Source organism: Cherax quadricarinatus, chromosome 11 (genome assembly GCF_038502225.1).
Source record: "Cherax quadricarinatus isolate ZL_2023a chromosome 11, ASM3850222v1, whole genome shotgun sequence".
NCBI classification, from domain to species: domain Eukaryota; kingdom Metazoa; phylum Arthropoda; class Malacostraca; order Decapoda; family Parastacidae; genus Cherax; species Cherax quadricarinatus.
Window position 1 is genome coordinate 34,727,018 of NC_091302.1, and position 15,893 is coordinate 34,742,910.

The window sequence follows — 15,893 nt, forward strand, 5'->3', positions numbered from 1 at the left end:
TTTCTTGGGGCCCTCCGGTTGGAGGGTGACTTCTTCTGTCTTGCGGTGACTCCAAAAGCGGGAAGTGTCTTCTCGTTTAGCATCTTCAGCAGCATAGGAGGGCGGAGGCAGCAATTACAGGGTTCGTTTCGGAGCTACACCCCAGCTTTAGCAGGAAGCAAAGTGCTGGGAAAACTTGTCTTCGCGGTGATTAATCACTGACAGTCCTACCACTTCTTCGCCAGCAAGAGCTGGCGAGGAAGTGGTAGATGCAGCTTGCGTGGCTTGAAGAATCTTGGTAGTGTCTGCTTGAAGCTTGGTAATAGCAGCATATGTAGTCGCTTGTGCAGTGGTTTTTTTTTTTTGTTGTTGTTGTTAGAGTTGTTTATTAAGTATATCTCGTCTGATTGGGCACTTGGCAGCAAGAGTATGGTGATCATTCTTGCAGTTCAAGCATTTAGGTGGAGAGGCAGTAGTGCACGTCTTGAAGTCATGAGCTTCTTGGCCGCAGGTGGAGCAGAACTTCTTATTCTTGGCAGGGCAGTCTTTGGTGGTATGTAGGTATGAGTAACAGTTGGAACACTGTGGAATTTGATGGAATTTTTCTGCTTCGATGAAGGCTGGATTGATGTGGAAGTAGTGAATAGCCAGTCCCTCAGCGAGAACTCTGGCTGCCTTGTTGACATCACTGAAGGTGACCTTCAGCATGGAGGAGGCATTGGGTATTTTGGTAATGAATTCCACCTTGGTCCAAGGGTTCTGTGCTTCAATGGACGACTTGATTTCTTCGGTTGCCTGGGCAGTGATGAGCCTGTCGAGTATCTTGAGGAACACAGTTCTCCTGGCCCTCAGAGCTGGGGAAGTCAAGACAATAAATCCCTGATCTCGTAGAGTGGTTGTAGCAGTGGTAGTAATGAGTTTTTCAGCCTCGGTGTCGTCAGTACAGACGACAATGATGGCCTCTTTGAGCGACAGAATCGCATTAAACTTGACTTGCAATCTGCCACTGACACAGCTGCAAGTGCTAGCTTGGACGAGTCATTGACTGTCCCACTCTCTGGTTTGATCTTTACCCTGTTCGAGAAGTGCATCGTGGAGTGTGGTCTACGTCTGCTGTGAAGCAATGCTGTCGTGATGTATGTACGTACCGTGACAGAGAAGTATAGACACGAGGATCTTACAACAGTGTGTACATGAGCTTACCTTGTGCGCGCGTCGTGTAAGGTGCGTGAGGTGAGTGGCCAGAATGACTGTCCGACGTCTCCGTAGCAGCAGCTGTACGATGCCTTCATCCCACACCTGCGCCCCGACGCCAGCGTCCAGGGCAGAGAAAGGCGCATCCTGCAGGGCACAGGAACAACTATTACCACTATCAAAAGCGCTAAACCCTTAGGTGTTCCTACGGTACCTAGGGAATAGGAGGCAATCAAGAACCCTTGAACAGAATCAAAGTATAGGAAGAAGCTGTGAGATTTTAAGAGTATTTTAAGCTCTGAGATCACTCAGCGCTTCTCACAATAAAAATATTGATACATAGCGCGCACACACACACACACACACACACACACACACACACACACACACACACACACACACACACACACACACACACACACACACACACACACACACACACACACACACACACACACACACACACACACACACACACACACACACACACACACACACACACACACACACAAACAAACACACAACAAAATGCAAAGAAGCAGAGGAGAGGTTTGTTCCCACGTGAAACAGAAATAATGGGAAGACCAGAACGAGCCATTGGTTTACCCAAAGGTGTAGGGAGGCATAAACTAAGTGCGCCAGAGAATGGAAAAAGTACAGAAGACGAAGGACCCAGGAAAATAAAGAGATTAGTCGAAGAGCCAGAAACGAGTGTGCACAGATAAGGAGGGAGGCCCAGCAACAATATGAAAATGACATAGCGCTGAAAATCAAATCTGACCCGAAGCTGTTGTATAGTCACATCAGGAGGAAGACAACAGTCAAGGACCAGGTAATCAGGCTAAGGAACGAAGGTTGGGAGCTTACAAGAAACGACCAACAAGTATGTGAGGAGATCAACATGAGATTTAAGGAAGAATTTACACTAGAGACAAAAAGGACTCCAGGAAGTCAGAACAGGAGGGTACACCAACAAAGGATATACCAGCAAGTACTGGATGAGATCCACGCAACCGAGGAGTAGGTGAAAAAGCTGCTAAACGAAGTTGATACCTGAAAGGCAGCGGGACCAGATATCTCTCCATGGGTCCTTAGAGAGGGAGCAGAAATGCTGTGTGTGCCACTAACAACAATTTTCAACATATCCATTGCAAGTGGGCAAATACCTGAGGTATGGAAGGCGGCAAATGTAGTCCCCATTTTTAAGAAAGGAGACAGACGTGAGGCACGAAACTACAGACCAGTGTCACTGACATGTACAGTATGGAAAGTCAGGGAGAAATTTACCAGGAGGAGAGTGGTAGAGCACCTAAAACGGAATAAGCTTATATACGGCAACCAGCACGGAGTGAGAGGAAGGAAAATCCTTTGTCACAAACCTACTGGAGTGTTATGACAAGGTGGCCGCAGTAAGAAACGAAAGAGAGGGGTGGGTAGACTGCATTTTCTTGGACTGCAAGAAGGCCTTCGACACAGTTCCTCACAAGAGATTAGTGCAAAAGCTAGAGGATCAGGCACCCATAACAGGGAGGGCACTGCAATGGATCACAGAAGACCTGACAGGGAGGCAACGAGTCATGGTACGTGACGAGGTGTCAGAGTGGGCGCCTGTGACCAGCGGGGTCCCACAGGGGTCAGTCCTAGGACCAGTGCTCTTTTTGGTATGTGTGAATAACATGATGGAAGGGATAGACTCAGAAGTGTCCCTGTCTGCAGATGATGTGAAGCTATTGAGGAGAATTAGATCGGATGAGGATCAGGGAGAGAGGACTACAAAGAGACATGGACAGGCTGCAAGCTTGGTCCAACAACTGGTTCCTCAAATTTAACCCCGCCAAATGTAAAGTAATGAAGATCAGGGAAGGGCAAAGAAGACCGCAGACAGAGTATGGGCTAGGTGGCCAAAGACTGCAAACCTCACTCAAGGAAAAGGATCTTGGGTTGAGTATAATCCCGAGCACATCTCCTGACGTACATATCAACCAGATAACCGCTGCAGCGTATGGGTGCCTGACGAACCTGAGAATAGTGTTCCGATACCTCAGTAAGGAATCATTTAAGACTTTGTACACCGTGTACGTCAGGCCCATACAGGAGTATGCAGCACCATTTCGGAACCCACACCTGGTCAGGCATGTCAAGAAATTAGATAAAGTGCAAAGGTTTGCAACAAGAATGGTTCCAGAGCTAAGGGGAATGTCCTACGAAGAAAGGTTAAGGGAAATCGGCCTGACGACGCTGGAGGACAGGAGGGTCAGGGGATACATGATAACAACATACAAGATACTCCGAGGAATTGACAAGATGGACAGATGCAGGATGTTCTAGAGATGGGACGGAGAAACAAGGGGTCACAATTGAAAACTGAAGACTCAGATGAGTCAAAGGGATATTAGGAAGTATTTCCTTAGTCAAAGAGTTGTCAGGAAGTGGCACAGTCTGGCATGCGACGTAGTGGAGGCAGGAACCATACATAGTTTTAAGACGAGGTATGATAAAGCTCATGGAGCAGGGAGGGAGAAGACCTAGTAGCGACCAATCAAGAGGCGGGGCCAGGAGCTATGAATCGACCCCTGCAATCACAAATAGGTGAGTATAAATAGGTGAATACACACACACTAGTAAAGAGGCTGGGCCAAGAGCTGTGATTTGATCACTGTAACCAGAAATAGGTGAGTACACACACACACACACACACACACACACACACACACACACACACATACACACACACACACACACACACATACACATACACACACACACACACACACACATACACATACACACATACACACACACACACACACACACATGCACGTATGATGAAGATAAAACAAAGCATCAAAATAATAACGGCTTCCACAAACACAACAGAAACAAACAATGTGCAGTAGTGCTGTCAGGATTTATTCTGGGGAGGAAATGAGGCCAAAAATTCATAAGATGGGAAAAAAAAGGAATCGTCTTTAAAGATATATGATTTTTGGTATATAAGTGAAATTTCTTAAATTATCGTGCTTTCGTGGTCACTGGTCAATAATGTAAAATCTAGCCATTAGTTGAAAAATGAAAATAAGCAGTAATTGCGTCTGGGAGTAAAAAATACTTTGTAAAAACTGAGAGGAAATATGTGTTGAAACTTGAGTATATTCTTTGTCACTGTCAGTGAACTGATCTCAGCAAAATTTAAGTGGGTCTATCTGGTCTCTAATGTTACTTCACTATATCTGAAAGAAAATTCTCCATAATTGTGCCACTGATATGTCAGGTTAAATTAACAAGCATTACTGAGCCCTAATTAAATTGTTAGCATCGAAGGACTCAACTAAAACTCCCAGATATTGTAAGAGCTCTTAACCTCCTTCACCCAGATGATGGGGTATTGGAGGAATTAGTATGGGTAGTTTAGTAGTCACTGTGTGTACTGGGACAACAAAAGTCTATTGACAGGTTTCTGTGGGTTGGCTAGTAGCCGGGGCTACTTGGTATCAACCCCTTCAAAGAGTACCTTGATGGTGGTAAAGTGGTATTGACGAAAGGAACTGGAGCTCATTCGCCTTCCTTTGATTATACCTGGTGTTACTTATACCTCTAATCTGCGGGTTAGTTATGAGCTACGATGAAGGAACACTAGTAGAACCCACAGATAAGGACCCACAAGGGGTGACGGGGGAAAAGGGAAGTGAGGATGGGCGAAGAATAGGTGTGAGAGAGGAAAGGCTATCGCGAAAAAAAAGTGCCAGGATGAAGGGTATTCTCACCAGAATGACGGTGCGAGCATCGGAGTACAAGGCCCGGGCTATGGCTACTCTCTGCCGCTGACCACCTGACAGGTTGATGCCCCTCTCTCCTATCTCCGTCTGGTCCCTGTCAACAGGGAAGATTATAATGATGGTGAGGATAATGATGATGACGATGATGATGGTCATGATAATAATGGTAAAGATGGTGATAAATTTAATAATAATGAGACCAATGATTAAGATGAAAATCCAACAAAAATTTTATTTTTTAAAGCCAGTCTTGAAATACAATAATGACATGTGAGTTTTGAAAATCTGAAAATTCTCTGAAGCATTCTCTTTGCCTTCTGAAGGAATTTTGTTTACAAAATATTGGAAGCTGCAGTTAAGACGATATTATTTTGTTTTGTGTGTTGGTCCTTAAAATCTAGAGTGAATGGAAAATAGAATGAACTTATCTCTATGTAGATAACATAAGAACACAAGAAAGAAGGAACACTGCAGCAGGCCTGTTGGCCCAAACAGGGCAGGTCCGATATTCCGACTTCTTGCAGAACAAACTAGAAAGATAGAGATAGTTGCTACAGCATTCTTCCTTCACCCAGCAGGCAGGATCCCTGACTCACCCAGCAGGCAGGATCCCTGAGTCACCCAACAGGCAGGATCCCTGACTCACCCAGCAGACAGGATCCCTGATTCACCCAGCAGGCAGGATCCCTGACTCACCCAGCAGGCAGGATCTCTATGTCAGGTGTGAGAGCACAGGCTTGAAGGACCCGCTGGTACCGCTTGGCCAAGACGCGTCTCCCAAAAACAACATTGTCCTTCAAGGTGGCATTCATCAGCCAGGGATGCTGCGACACGTACGACACTGACATCTCCCTGTGAAGACCAGGGAGATGATATGCGAAGATACACTTCAGAAGGTAGATGATGTTGAGAATTATTATTATAATTATTATTATTATTATTTATTTATTTTGTTATTCTTGTTATATCATTATTATTACGCACAAAGAAGCACTAAATTCTTTAAGTTGACGCAGATGCTGGGTAGTATGGGAGACCAGTAACAACCCAGGAAAGTTTCAGAACTCACAGGTGGTCAGTTTATTAGTTCGCTTTGATGGAAATAAATTCAGAAGTCATTAGGTCCAAAATAATGGATAATTTTGTCTGTCTTTGCATATCCTATTTTATCGCAAATCTATTTCACTAAGAGTATCGTAATCCATGGAATTCCTGGAAAACATCTCCACTACAATGCTCTTCTAATCGTGTGTATATACATTCGTATGTAACTATTTCATTCTGTGTCTGCCAGAGTCTGTGTACAATTTATTTGATGAAATTTGTCCTGCATTCCTTATTGTACGTAACATTTCTTCTAATTTCTCTACTTTTCCCAGCATGAGTCATACTCTATGCCACAAATGCTTCATTCCATTTCTTTCCTCTGTTACTTTAACCGCGCATCAGAACTGTTCTTTCTTCTATTCCTTTACCTCCGTCACACTGATAACTTGTACTGGATTATGCAGTTCAAGATTTTCCTAAAACTGTAATGAACCAGTAGCCATAAAAACTGTAATAAACGAAAAACATACATATTAACTTGAATGTATCCTAGGAAAATAAACGTCTTTATCTACATGTATGCATCCATACCCACCTTGGTTTATCTCTGCTTTCAACTCTCTTTATATCTACTCTTGTTTCCTTCTGCTGGTGTGAGAGTAACTACTAATTAAAGCAGCATCAGTTACCCCCCGCCTCACCTACCATTATATGACCCAGCTTCACTTGTTCTGGTCGCAGTTTACCTGATTACTTCTTTGCTGTCCCAGTTAATCGCCCCCACAGCTAGAAGAGCATAATATTAGGTTTTCACTTAGACTTCCGCCAGGAAGCCATCACAACACCTGAAGGGGTTATTTGTCACTTCTCACACGGCTGTTCTTTCTCTTCCCCATCACCATCCCTTCCTCCTACCTCACCTCCTTTCCGTTTCCTATCATCTAACTGACTTCTTCCTCTACCAGGCTTATGGAGCTCCCCCACCATACCTCAGGCATCGTCTCACCCTGACTCACCCGGTCCATCGTAGCTGTCCCCGGAGTGTGTGCATCTCTCCCAGCAGAGCCAGCAGGAGGGAGGTCTTACCGGAGCCCACACCACCCACCACCACTGTCAGTCCACCTGAAGAAGTATTAATAACGTCTTATTCTCCGACCTCCAACACATTCTGTAAGTCTAATTAACTATCCGGGAAATATTTATAAAACAAATAAATGTGTTTCCAAGGGAAACTGGACCATTCCTTGAGTAAGGTGTTTGATCAGGCAGATGGTGATGGTCATGTAGGCCTACGGGCTGAAAGCAGCAGCTGTCTGACTGATCAAGTCAGCATAAGAAAAAAGCCTGACTTCAAGCCGGGTTACATGGTTTAAAAACAGAACTCCAATTCAGTCACAGGTACGTAATGGAATTTTTCTGGAGCTCCAGAATAAACAAAAATTAGGTCAACAAGAGGGACTTACCTGCAGGTACTTCACTGGTAATGTTCTCCAGAACAGAGAGGCGGCCCTGGTGCTCCCAGGTGAAGGTGCCACTCTGCACGCTGACCGCCACCTCGTGGCCCTCTGACGTCAGCCTGGCACCACCTGGTTACCATGACAATTGAAACTGTTGTTGCATGGTTATTGTTTTTATGTTTTTGGTTGAATTTTCATATGTTAGTGTTTTGCTCCTGTGTATCTTAATATGTCACATAATTTTTGCAAAATTTCTGTTGTGTCGTCAGTGATTTAGAGGAGATACTTTGTTTATCAAGAGACATTGGACACTACCTCCTGATGCGGCTCTTAAGTCACATAATAATCTACTTAGCAGAGCTTCTGGTCATTTGGTTGAAGTTTTTTTGTAAGCTTTCTGGTCAACCTTGTAAACAATAAACTTCACATCTTAAGTTATACCATTTAAATGTTACCTAAACAGTTTAAAACAAAGGAACACTTTCTCGTGTTCTAATCTTCTGTTGTAGATTAAATAACGCTCAGATGCGCTAAATACCTCAATTAACAACTAACATTTCGCCCACACACTGAGCATTATCAAGTCAGATTAATACAATAATGCCACTGTGTTGGAGAAACTCTCTCGTTAAGAAAGGTGTCAGGTGCATCTGAGTGCTGTTTACTTCACCAGGTTGACATTTACATACTGTTGCAATTGTATTCTCTTGTGATATATATATATATATATATATATATATATATATATATATATATATATATATATATATATATATATATATATATATATATATATGCTTGCTTAGAATTCGCAAGAACAGACGAAATATTGACAAACACTCTGGCCGAAAGAGTCTCGAACCTACGAACCTTGCAACAAGGTACGCAGTGCTTTACCGACCGTACCACACTGGACCAATACCTTGGCGTCCAGCTCAAGCTAGAAGTTTTGAGCCAAGGCAGCCAGCTTCTAGGCAGGGGATGAGATGAAGAGTTGTAAGAAACCTACCTAGAAGCTGGCTGCCTTGAATCAAAACGTCTAGCGGAGCTGGACGCCAAGGTATTGGTCCAGTGTTGTACGGTCGGTAAAGCACTGCGTACCTTGTTGCAAAGTTCGTAGTTTCGTGTCTCCTGCAGCCATATATATAAATATATATATATATATATATATATATATATATATATATATATATATATATATATATATATATATATATATATATATATATATATATATATATATATATATATATATATGTCGTGCCGAATATGTAAAACTGGTCAATTAGCAAGAACTCATATAAAATTAAGTCCTTTCTGAAATTTTCTCTTAAACGTTTAAAGATATATTTTTTTCATTAATGTTGATGTAAAAATTTGTTTACAATAATTTAATACTAAACAAACACAGTGAAATATATTTTTTTCGTTAGGTTCAGAATGATTTTGGCGAAATTATTGCATACACAAATTTTCGCTTGTCCTATATGGCAATATGAGCGTTGCTATTTAAGCCAAGATCGCAAGTTCTGCCTATTCGGCACGACATATATATATATATATATATATATATATATATATATATATATATATATATATATATATATATATATATATATATATATATATATATATATATATATATATATATATATATGCATGCTTAGAATTCGCAAGAACAGGCGAAATATGAATTTGGTAGGGTATGTAAAAGAATAAAATTAAAAGTGAATACACGAAAGAGTAAGGTTATGAGGATAACAAAAAGATTAGGTGATGAAAGATTGGATATCAGATTGGAGGGAGAGAGTATGGAGGAGATGAATGTATTCAGATATTTGGGAGTGGACGTGTCAGCGGATGGGTCTATGAAAGATGAGGTTAATCATAGAATTGATGAGGGGAAAAGGGTGAGTGGTGCACTTAGGAGTCTGTGGAGATAAAGAACTTTGTCCTTGGAGGCAAAGAGGGGAATGTATGAGAGTATAGTTTTACCAACGCTCTTATATGGGTGTGAAGCATGGGTGATGAATGTTGCAGCGAGGAGAAGGCTGGAGGCAGAGGAGACGTCATGTCTGAGGGCAATGTGTGGTGTGAATATAATGCAGAGAATTCGTAGTTTGGAAGTTAGGAGGAGGTGCGGGATTGCCAAAACTGTTGTCCAGAGGGATGAGGAAGGGTTGTTGAGGTGGTTCGGACATGTAGAGAGAATGGAGCGAAGCAGAATGACTTCAAGAGTGTATCAGTCTGAAGTGGAAGGAAGGCGGGGTAGGGGTCGGCCTAGGAAAACTTGTAGGGAGGGGGTAAAGGAGGTTTTGTGTTCGAGGGGCTTGGACTTCCAGCGGGCATGCGTGAGCGTGTTTGATAGGAGTGAATGGAGACAAATGGTTTTTAATACTTGACGTGCTGTTGGAGTGTGAGCAAAGTAACATTTATGAAGGGATTCAGGGAAACCGGCAGGCCGGACTTGAGTCCTGGAGATGGGAAGTACAGTGCCTGCACTCTGAAGGAGGGGTGTTAATGTTGCAGTTTAAAAACTGTAGTGTAAAGCACCCTTCTGGCAAGACAGTGATGGAGTGAACGATGGTGAAAGTTTTTCTTTTTCGGTCCACTCTGCTCTGGTGGGAATCGGCCAGTGTGATAATAAATAAATAAATATATATATATATATATATATATATATATATATATATATATATATATATATATATATATATATATATATATATATATATATACATAAATAAATATATATATATATATATATATATATATATATATATATATATATATATATATATATATATATATATATATATATATATATATATATATATATATATATATATATATATATATATATAATGTGTGTGTGTGTGTGTGCCAACATAATAATGTGTCAATATGTATAACTGTTCAGACATTGCATCAGATATATCTTAAACAAGATAAATATCTTATATTCATACACTCGCTTCATTGTTACACTTCATAAAGTCACTAAGTTTCTCTTCCTCAAAACCCAACAATGTCTATTTCATATTCTTCAATTAATACCATTTCCCATCATATAAATCCCAATCCTGTCCCCTAACGATTACTATATTCTCGGAAAAGAGCCAAATCCGTATGGGCAACTACAGCACATAGTGAATATTACGTAATCAGGTACGACCTGAGGAAGAGTAAAGTAGCTCCAATTCCTTGGATCTGCAGCTTTTCGTCAGAATTAAAGCATCCTCTCTTAAAGGAATCCTCTTTCCTAGAAATCACTTACCATTCTTCTGTTTCTTCCATCTCTCAAATTCCAGTTCTTCCTCTGAATCACTATTCAGTGCCAGAGTCGTGGTCACAGTCCCGTTTTCTCTGACCGAAGTCGATTTCTTGGAGACGGTGGACGCAAGTGAGCACGATGATGCTGGCTGTGAAGGATATCTTCTCTATTACAAAATACATAACTTTAATTAAAAAAAAAATTAATAGTGTTTATATATTATAATTGGGATAGAAATAACTTGAAAAAAATGAAAGGAAAAATATGGGTTACATGTGTATATATATATGTAAATGTCTTGCGTTCTCACGAGAACCTATCGTCATCTGCCATGGTGGTGCAGTGGTCTAGAAGGTAAAGGGTTCAGGTGGCTTCTTCGGGGGCTGCCTGAAGTCTCGGGTTCGAGCCCACACATTTTCACAATTCCCCATCGGTTTTTAATGTGTGACTGTGTGACCCGCCGTGATCGTGGTATATCTTATAACACATCAACAACTGTTGCCTCCATCCATCCACCTTCCTTTATCTTCTTAATGAATTTAGAGTCAGATAATCAAGACATATGGGGGAATAGTAAGGGATCGTTATTATAGAAATGTTTCGTTAAGTCAGCAAGCTTGTTCACACGAATGCCCATCTCCCTTTCAGCAATGTCTATCATTAATATAAAATTTAACGTCATTATGCGTCCTGAAGTGTGTATGTCTGAGAAGATGAATGGCGCTTGTATTGCTGTGCTCAAAAATTCTTAGAGAGAGAGAGAGAGAGAGAGAGAGAGAGAGAGAGAGAGAGAGAGAGGAGAGAGAGAGAGAGAGAGAGAGAGAGAGAGAGAGAGAGAGAGAGAGAGAGAGAGAGAGAGAGAGAGAGAGATAGAGAGGGAGGGAGGAAGGGAGGGAGGGAGGGAGACCACACTTGGCTCCACTCCGAGGACAGCGAGAAGAGAGCTACTACACAACAAGACAGGCAGCAAACAGCAACTTCACTCTGTCTGAACATCGATTCATCTAAGATCATTTATTCCTTGGATGACGCTTGTCTGGAACATGTTCCTCCAGCATAATGACATCAACGATATAAAGTCAGTTGACCATATGAAATCTCCGGCCCACATATGGCTCCAACTTGATCTTGTTCCCTATTTGTATGTTGCAAAACAATAAAAAGGTTTCCAAAATAGCTGATGTAGGTAGCAGATCTTAGTTTATAAATAAAGACAGGAACTATAACCTAACCTTGTAAAACCCTGTGTAAAAGAGAGAAAGAGTGAGAGAGAGAGAGAGAGAGAGAGAGAGAGAGAGAGAGAGAGAGAGAGAGAGAGAGAGAGAGAGAGAGAGAGAGAGAGAGAGAGAGAGAGAGAGAGAGAGAGAGAGAGAGAGAGAGAGAGAGATTTTGCTACATGACTTACCCTGCTTTCCTCCGTCAGTCTGGAGAGACGGGAGAGTTTGGTGTCACCCAACAAGGGCTCCTCCCTGGAGTGTGACCTTCCTGGGCCTCTTGCTCCTAGGGGCATGGTGGCGCCCTTGCCCTTAACACCACCTCCTTTGGCCCCTCCCCCGGCTTTGTGCACCCTCAGGGTAATGGGGGTTTTGGGGGTCTTAGGGCCCTCTACCTCAGGGGAGCTGAAATACTCTTCCAGACGACGAGTGCTGTTCTGCGGAGAGAGGAAGATAACAGGTTAACAGGAAAACAAACACTAAGATAACAGATTAACAGGAGAACGACCACTAGGATAACAAGCTAACAGGTGTGTGTGTGTGTTAGTTAGTTACCATTTTGTCCTAGGCACATGTCGATTAGACACTAGGCCTGTTGTATGTGCATGCGTGTGTACTCACCTATTTGTACTCACCTATTTGTGGTTGCAGGGGTCGATTCATAGCTCCTGGCTCCGCCTCTTCACTGATCGCTACTAGGTCCTCTCCCTCTCTGCTTCCTGAGCTTTGTCATACCTCTCCTTAAAACTATGTATGGTTCCTGCCTCCACTACTTCACTTGCTAGGCTATTCCACTTCCTGACGACTCTATGACTGAAGAAATACTTCCTAACGTCCCTGTGACTCGTCTGAGTCTTCAGCTTCCAGTTGTGACCCCTAGTTTCTGTGTCCCCTCTCTGGAACATCCTATCTCTGTCCACCTTGTCTATTCCCCGCAGTATCTTGTATGTCGTTATCATGTCTCCCCTGACCCTTCTGTCCTCCAGTGTCGTCAGTCCGATTTCCCTCAACCTTTCCTCGTACGACAATCCCCTGAGCTCTGAGACTAGCCTTGTTGCAAACCTTTGTACTTTCTCTAACTTCTTGACGTGCTTGACCAGGTGTGGGTTCCAGACTGGTGCTGTTTGTGTGTGTGTGTGTGTGTGTGTGTGTGTGTGTGTGTGTGTGTGTGTGTGTGTGTGTGTGTGTGTGTGTGTGTGTGTGTGTGTGTGTGTGTGTGTGTGTGTGTACTCACCTAATTGTACTCACCTAATTGTGGTTGCAGGGGTCGAGACTCAGCTCCTGGCCCCGCCTCTTCACTGATCGCTACTGGATCCTCTCTCTCTCTGCTTCCTGAGCTTTGTCATACCTCTTCTTAAAACTATGTATGGTTCCTGCCTCCACTACTTCACTTGCTAGGCTATTCCACTTGCTGACAACTCTATGACTGAAGAAATACTTCCTAACGTCCCTGTGACTCGTCTGAGTCTTCAGCTTCCAGTTGTGACCCCTTGTCCCTGTGTCCCCTCTCTGGAACATCCTATCTCTGTCCACCTTGTCTATTCCCCGCAGTATCTTGTATGTCGTTATCATGTCTCCCCTGACCCTTCTGTCCTCCAGTGTCGTCAGTCCGATTTCCCTTAACCTTTCCTCGTACGACATTCCCTTGAGCTCTGGGACTAGCCTTGTTGCAAACCTTTGTACTTTCTCTAACTTCTTGACGTGCTTGACCAGGTGTGGGTTCCAGACTGGTGCTGCATACTCCAGTATGGGCCTAACATACACAGTGTACAGTGTCTTGAACGATTCCTTATTAAGGTATCGGAACGCTATTCTCAGGTTTGCCAGGCGCCCGTATGCTGCAGCGGTTATTTGGTTGATGTGTGCCTCCGGTGATGTGCTCGGTGTTATGGTCACCCCAAGGTCTTTCTCCCTGAGTGAGGTCTGTAGTCTTTGTCCACCTAGCCTATACTCTGTCTGCGGTCTTCTTTGCCCCTCCCCAATCTTCATGACTTTGCATTTGGCTGGATTGAATTCGAGAAGCCAGTTACTGGACCACATGTCCAGCCTCTCCAGGTCTCTTTGCAGTCCTGCCTCATCCTCGTCCGATTTAATTCTTCTCATCAACTTCACGTCATCTGCGAACAGGGACACTTCAGAGTCTATTCCTTCCATCATGTCGTTCACATATATCAAAAATAGCACTGGTCCTAGAACTGACCCCTGTGGGACCCCGCTCGTAACAGGCGCCCACTGTGATACCTCTTCACGTACCATGACTCGTTGCTGCCTCCCTGTCAGGTATTCCCTTATCCATTGCAGTGCCCTTCCTTTTACGTGTGCCTGATCCTCCAGCTTCTGCACTAATCTCTTGTGGGGAACTGTGTCAAAGGCCTTCCTGCAGTCTAGGAAAACGCAATCTACCCAACCCTCTCTCTCATGTCTTACTTCTGTTACCTTGTCATAAAACTCCAGGAGGTTTGTGATACAAGATTTGCCTTCCATGAACCCATGCTGGTTTTCATTTATAATCTTGTTCCTTTCCAGGTGTTCGACCACTCTCCTCCTGATAATCTTCTCCATGACTTTGCACACAATACATGTCAGAGACACAGGTCTGTAGTTTAGTGCCTCGTTTCTGTTTCCTTTCTTAAATATGGGGACTACATTAGCTGTCTTCCATTTCTCAGGTAGTTGCCCAGTTTCAAGGGATGTGTTGAAGATTGTGGTTAGAGGCACACACAGCATCTCTGCTCCTTCTCTAAGGACCCATGGGGAGATGTTGTCCGGTCCCATCGCCTTTGAGGTGTCAAGGTCACTTAAGAGCTTCTTCACCTCCTCCTCAGTTGTTCGTATGTCATCCAACACTTGTTGGTATATTCCCTCTTGATGTTCCCTTCTGTTCTGTCTTCCCACAGCCCTTCCTGTCTCTACTGTAAAAACTTCCTTAAATCTCCTGTTCAGCTCCTCACATACCTCCTGATCATTTCTTGTGAGTTCTCCACCTTCTGTCCTTAATCTGATCACCTGGTCTTTGACTGTTGTCTTCCTCCTGATGTGGCTATACAACAGTTTCGGGTCTGTCTTGATTCTCGATGCTATGTCATTTTCATACTGTCGCTGGGCCTCCCTCCTTACCTGTGCGTACTCATTCCTGGCTCTGCGACTGATCTCCCTATTTTCGTGTGTTCTCTGCCTTCTGTACTTTTTCCATTCTCTATTGCACTTTGTTTTTGCCTCCTTACACCGTCGGGTGAACCAGGGGCTTGTTCTGGTCTTCCCGTTGTTACTGTTGCCCTTGGGAATGAACCTTTCCACTGCCTCCTTGCATTTTGTTGCTACATATTCCATCATTTCATTTACTGGCTTTCCTGCCAGTTCTCTGTCCCACTGGACCTCCCGCAGGAAGTTCTTCAACCCTATGTAGTCCCCTCTTTTATAGTCAGGCTTTTCCCATTCTACTCCTGTTATTCTCTCCACTTGCAGCTCTACTATGTATTCAAAGCACAGAACCACGTGGTCGCTAGCTCCTAGGGGACTCTCATACTTGATGTCCTCAATGTCTGAGCTGCCCAGGGTGAACACAAGGTCCAATCTTGCTGGTTCATCCTCCCCTCTCACTCTGGTAGTGTCCTTAACATGTTGGTGCATGAGGTTTTCCAGCACCACGTCCAACATCCTGGCTCTCCATGTTTCGGGACCCCCATGTGGCTCCAGGTTTTCCCAGTCAATCTCCCTGTGGTTGAAATCCCCCATAACCAGCAACTTTGCTCTGCTGGAGTGAGCTCTTCTTGCCACCTCAGCAAGTGTGTCCACCATTGCTCTGTTGCTCTCTTCATATTCCTCTCTTGGCCTCCTGCAGTTCTGTGGTGGATTATACATCACTGCAATGACCACTTTGTGTTCCCCAGACTGAAGTGTACCTGCTATGTAGTCTCTTTCTCCCGTCTCATCTATTCCTTCCATTTTCTCG

The 15,893-nt window shown here is 43.4% G+C and overlaps 1 protein-coding gene across 1 annotated transcript in view; it reads right to left on the minus strand.

Moving 5' to 3' along the window:
- The window catches only part of LOC128687452 (uncharacterized), a 269,873-nt gene that overhangs the window by 63,249 nt on the left and 190,731 nt on the right, over nt 1-15,893 (minus strand). The window contains exons 11-17 of the mRNA XM_070083864.1: nt 12,133-12,378; nt 10,731-10,875; nt 7,460-7,582; nt 7,013-7,118; nt 5,646-5,801; nt 4,938-5,043; nt 1,183-1,320 (exon numbers count right to left, since the gene is read on the minus strand). Of these exons, the coding sequence (XP_069939965.1) occupies nt 1,183-1,320; nt 4,938-5,043; nt 5,646-5,801; nt 7,013-7,118; nt 7,460-7,582; nt 10,731-10,875; nt 12,133-12,378 (1,020 nt within the window). The remainder of the gene's footprint in view (nt 1-1,182; nt 1,321-4,937; nt 5,044-5,645; nt 5,802-7,012; nt 7,119-7,459; nt 7,583-10,730; nt 10,876-12,132; nt 12,379-15,893) is intronic.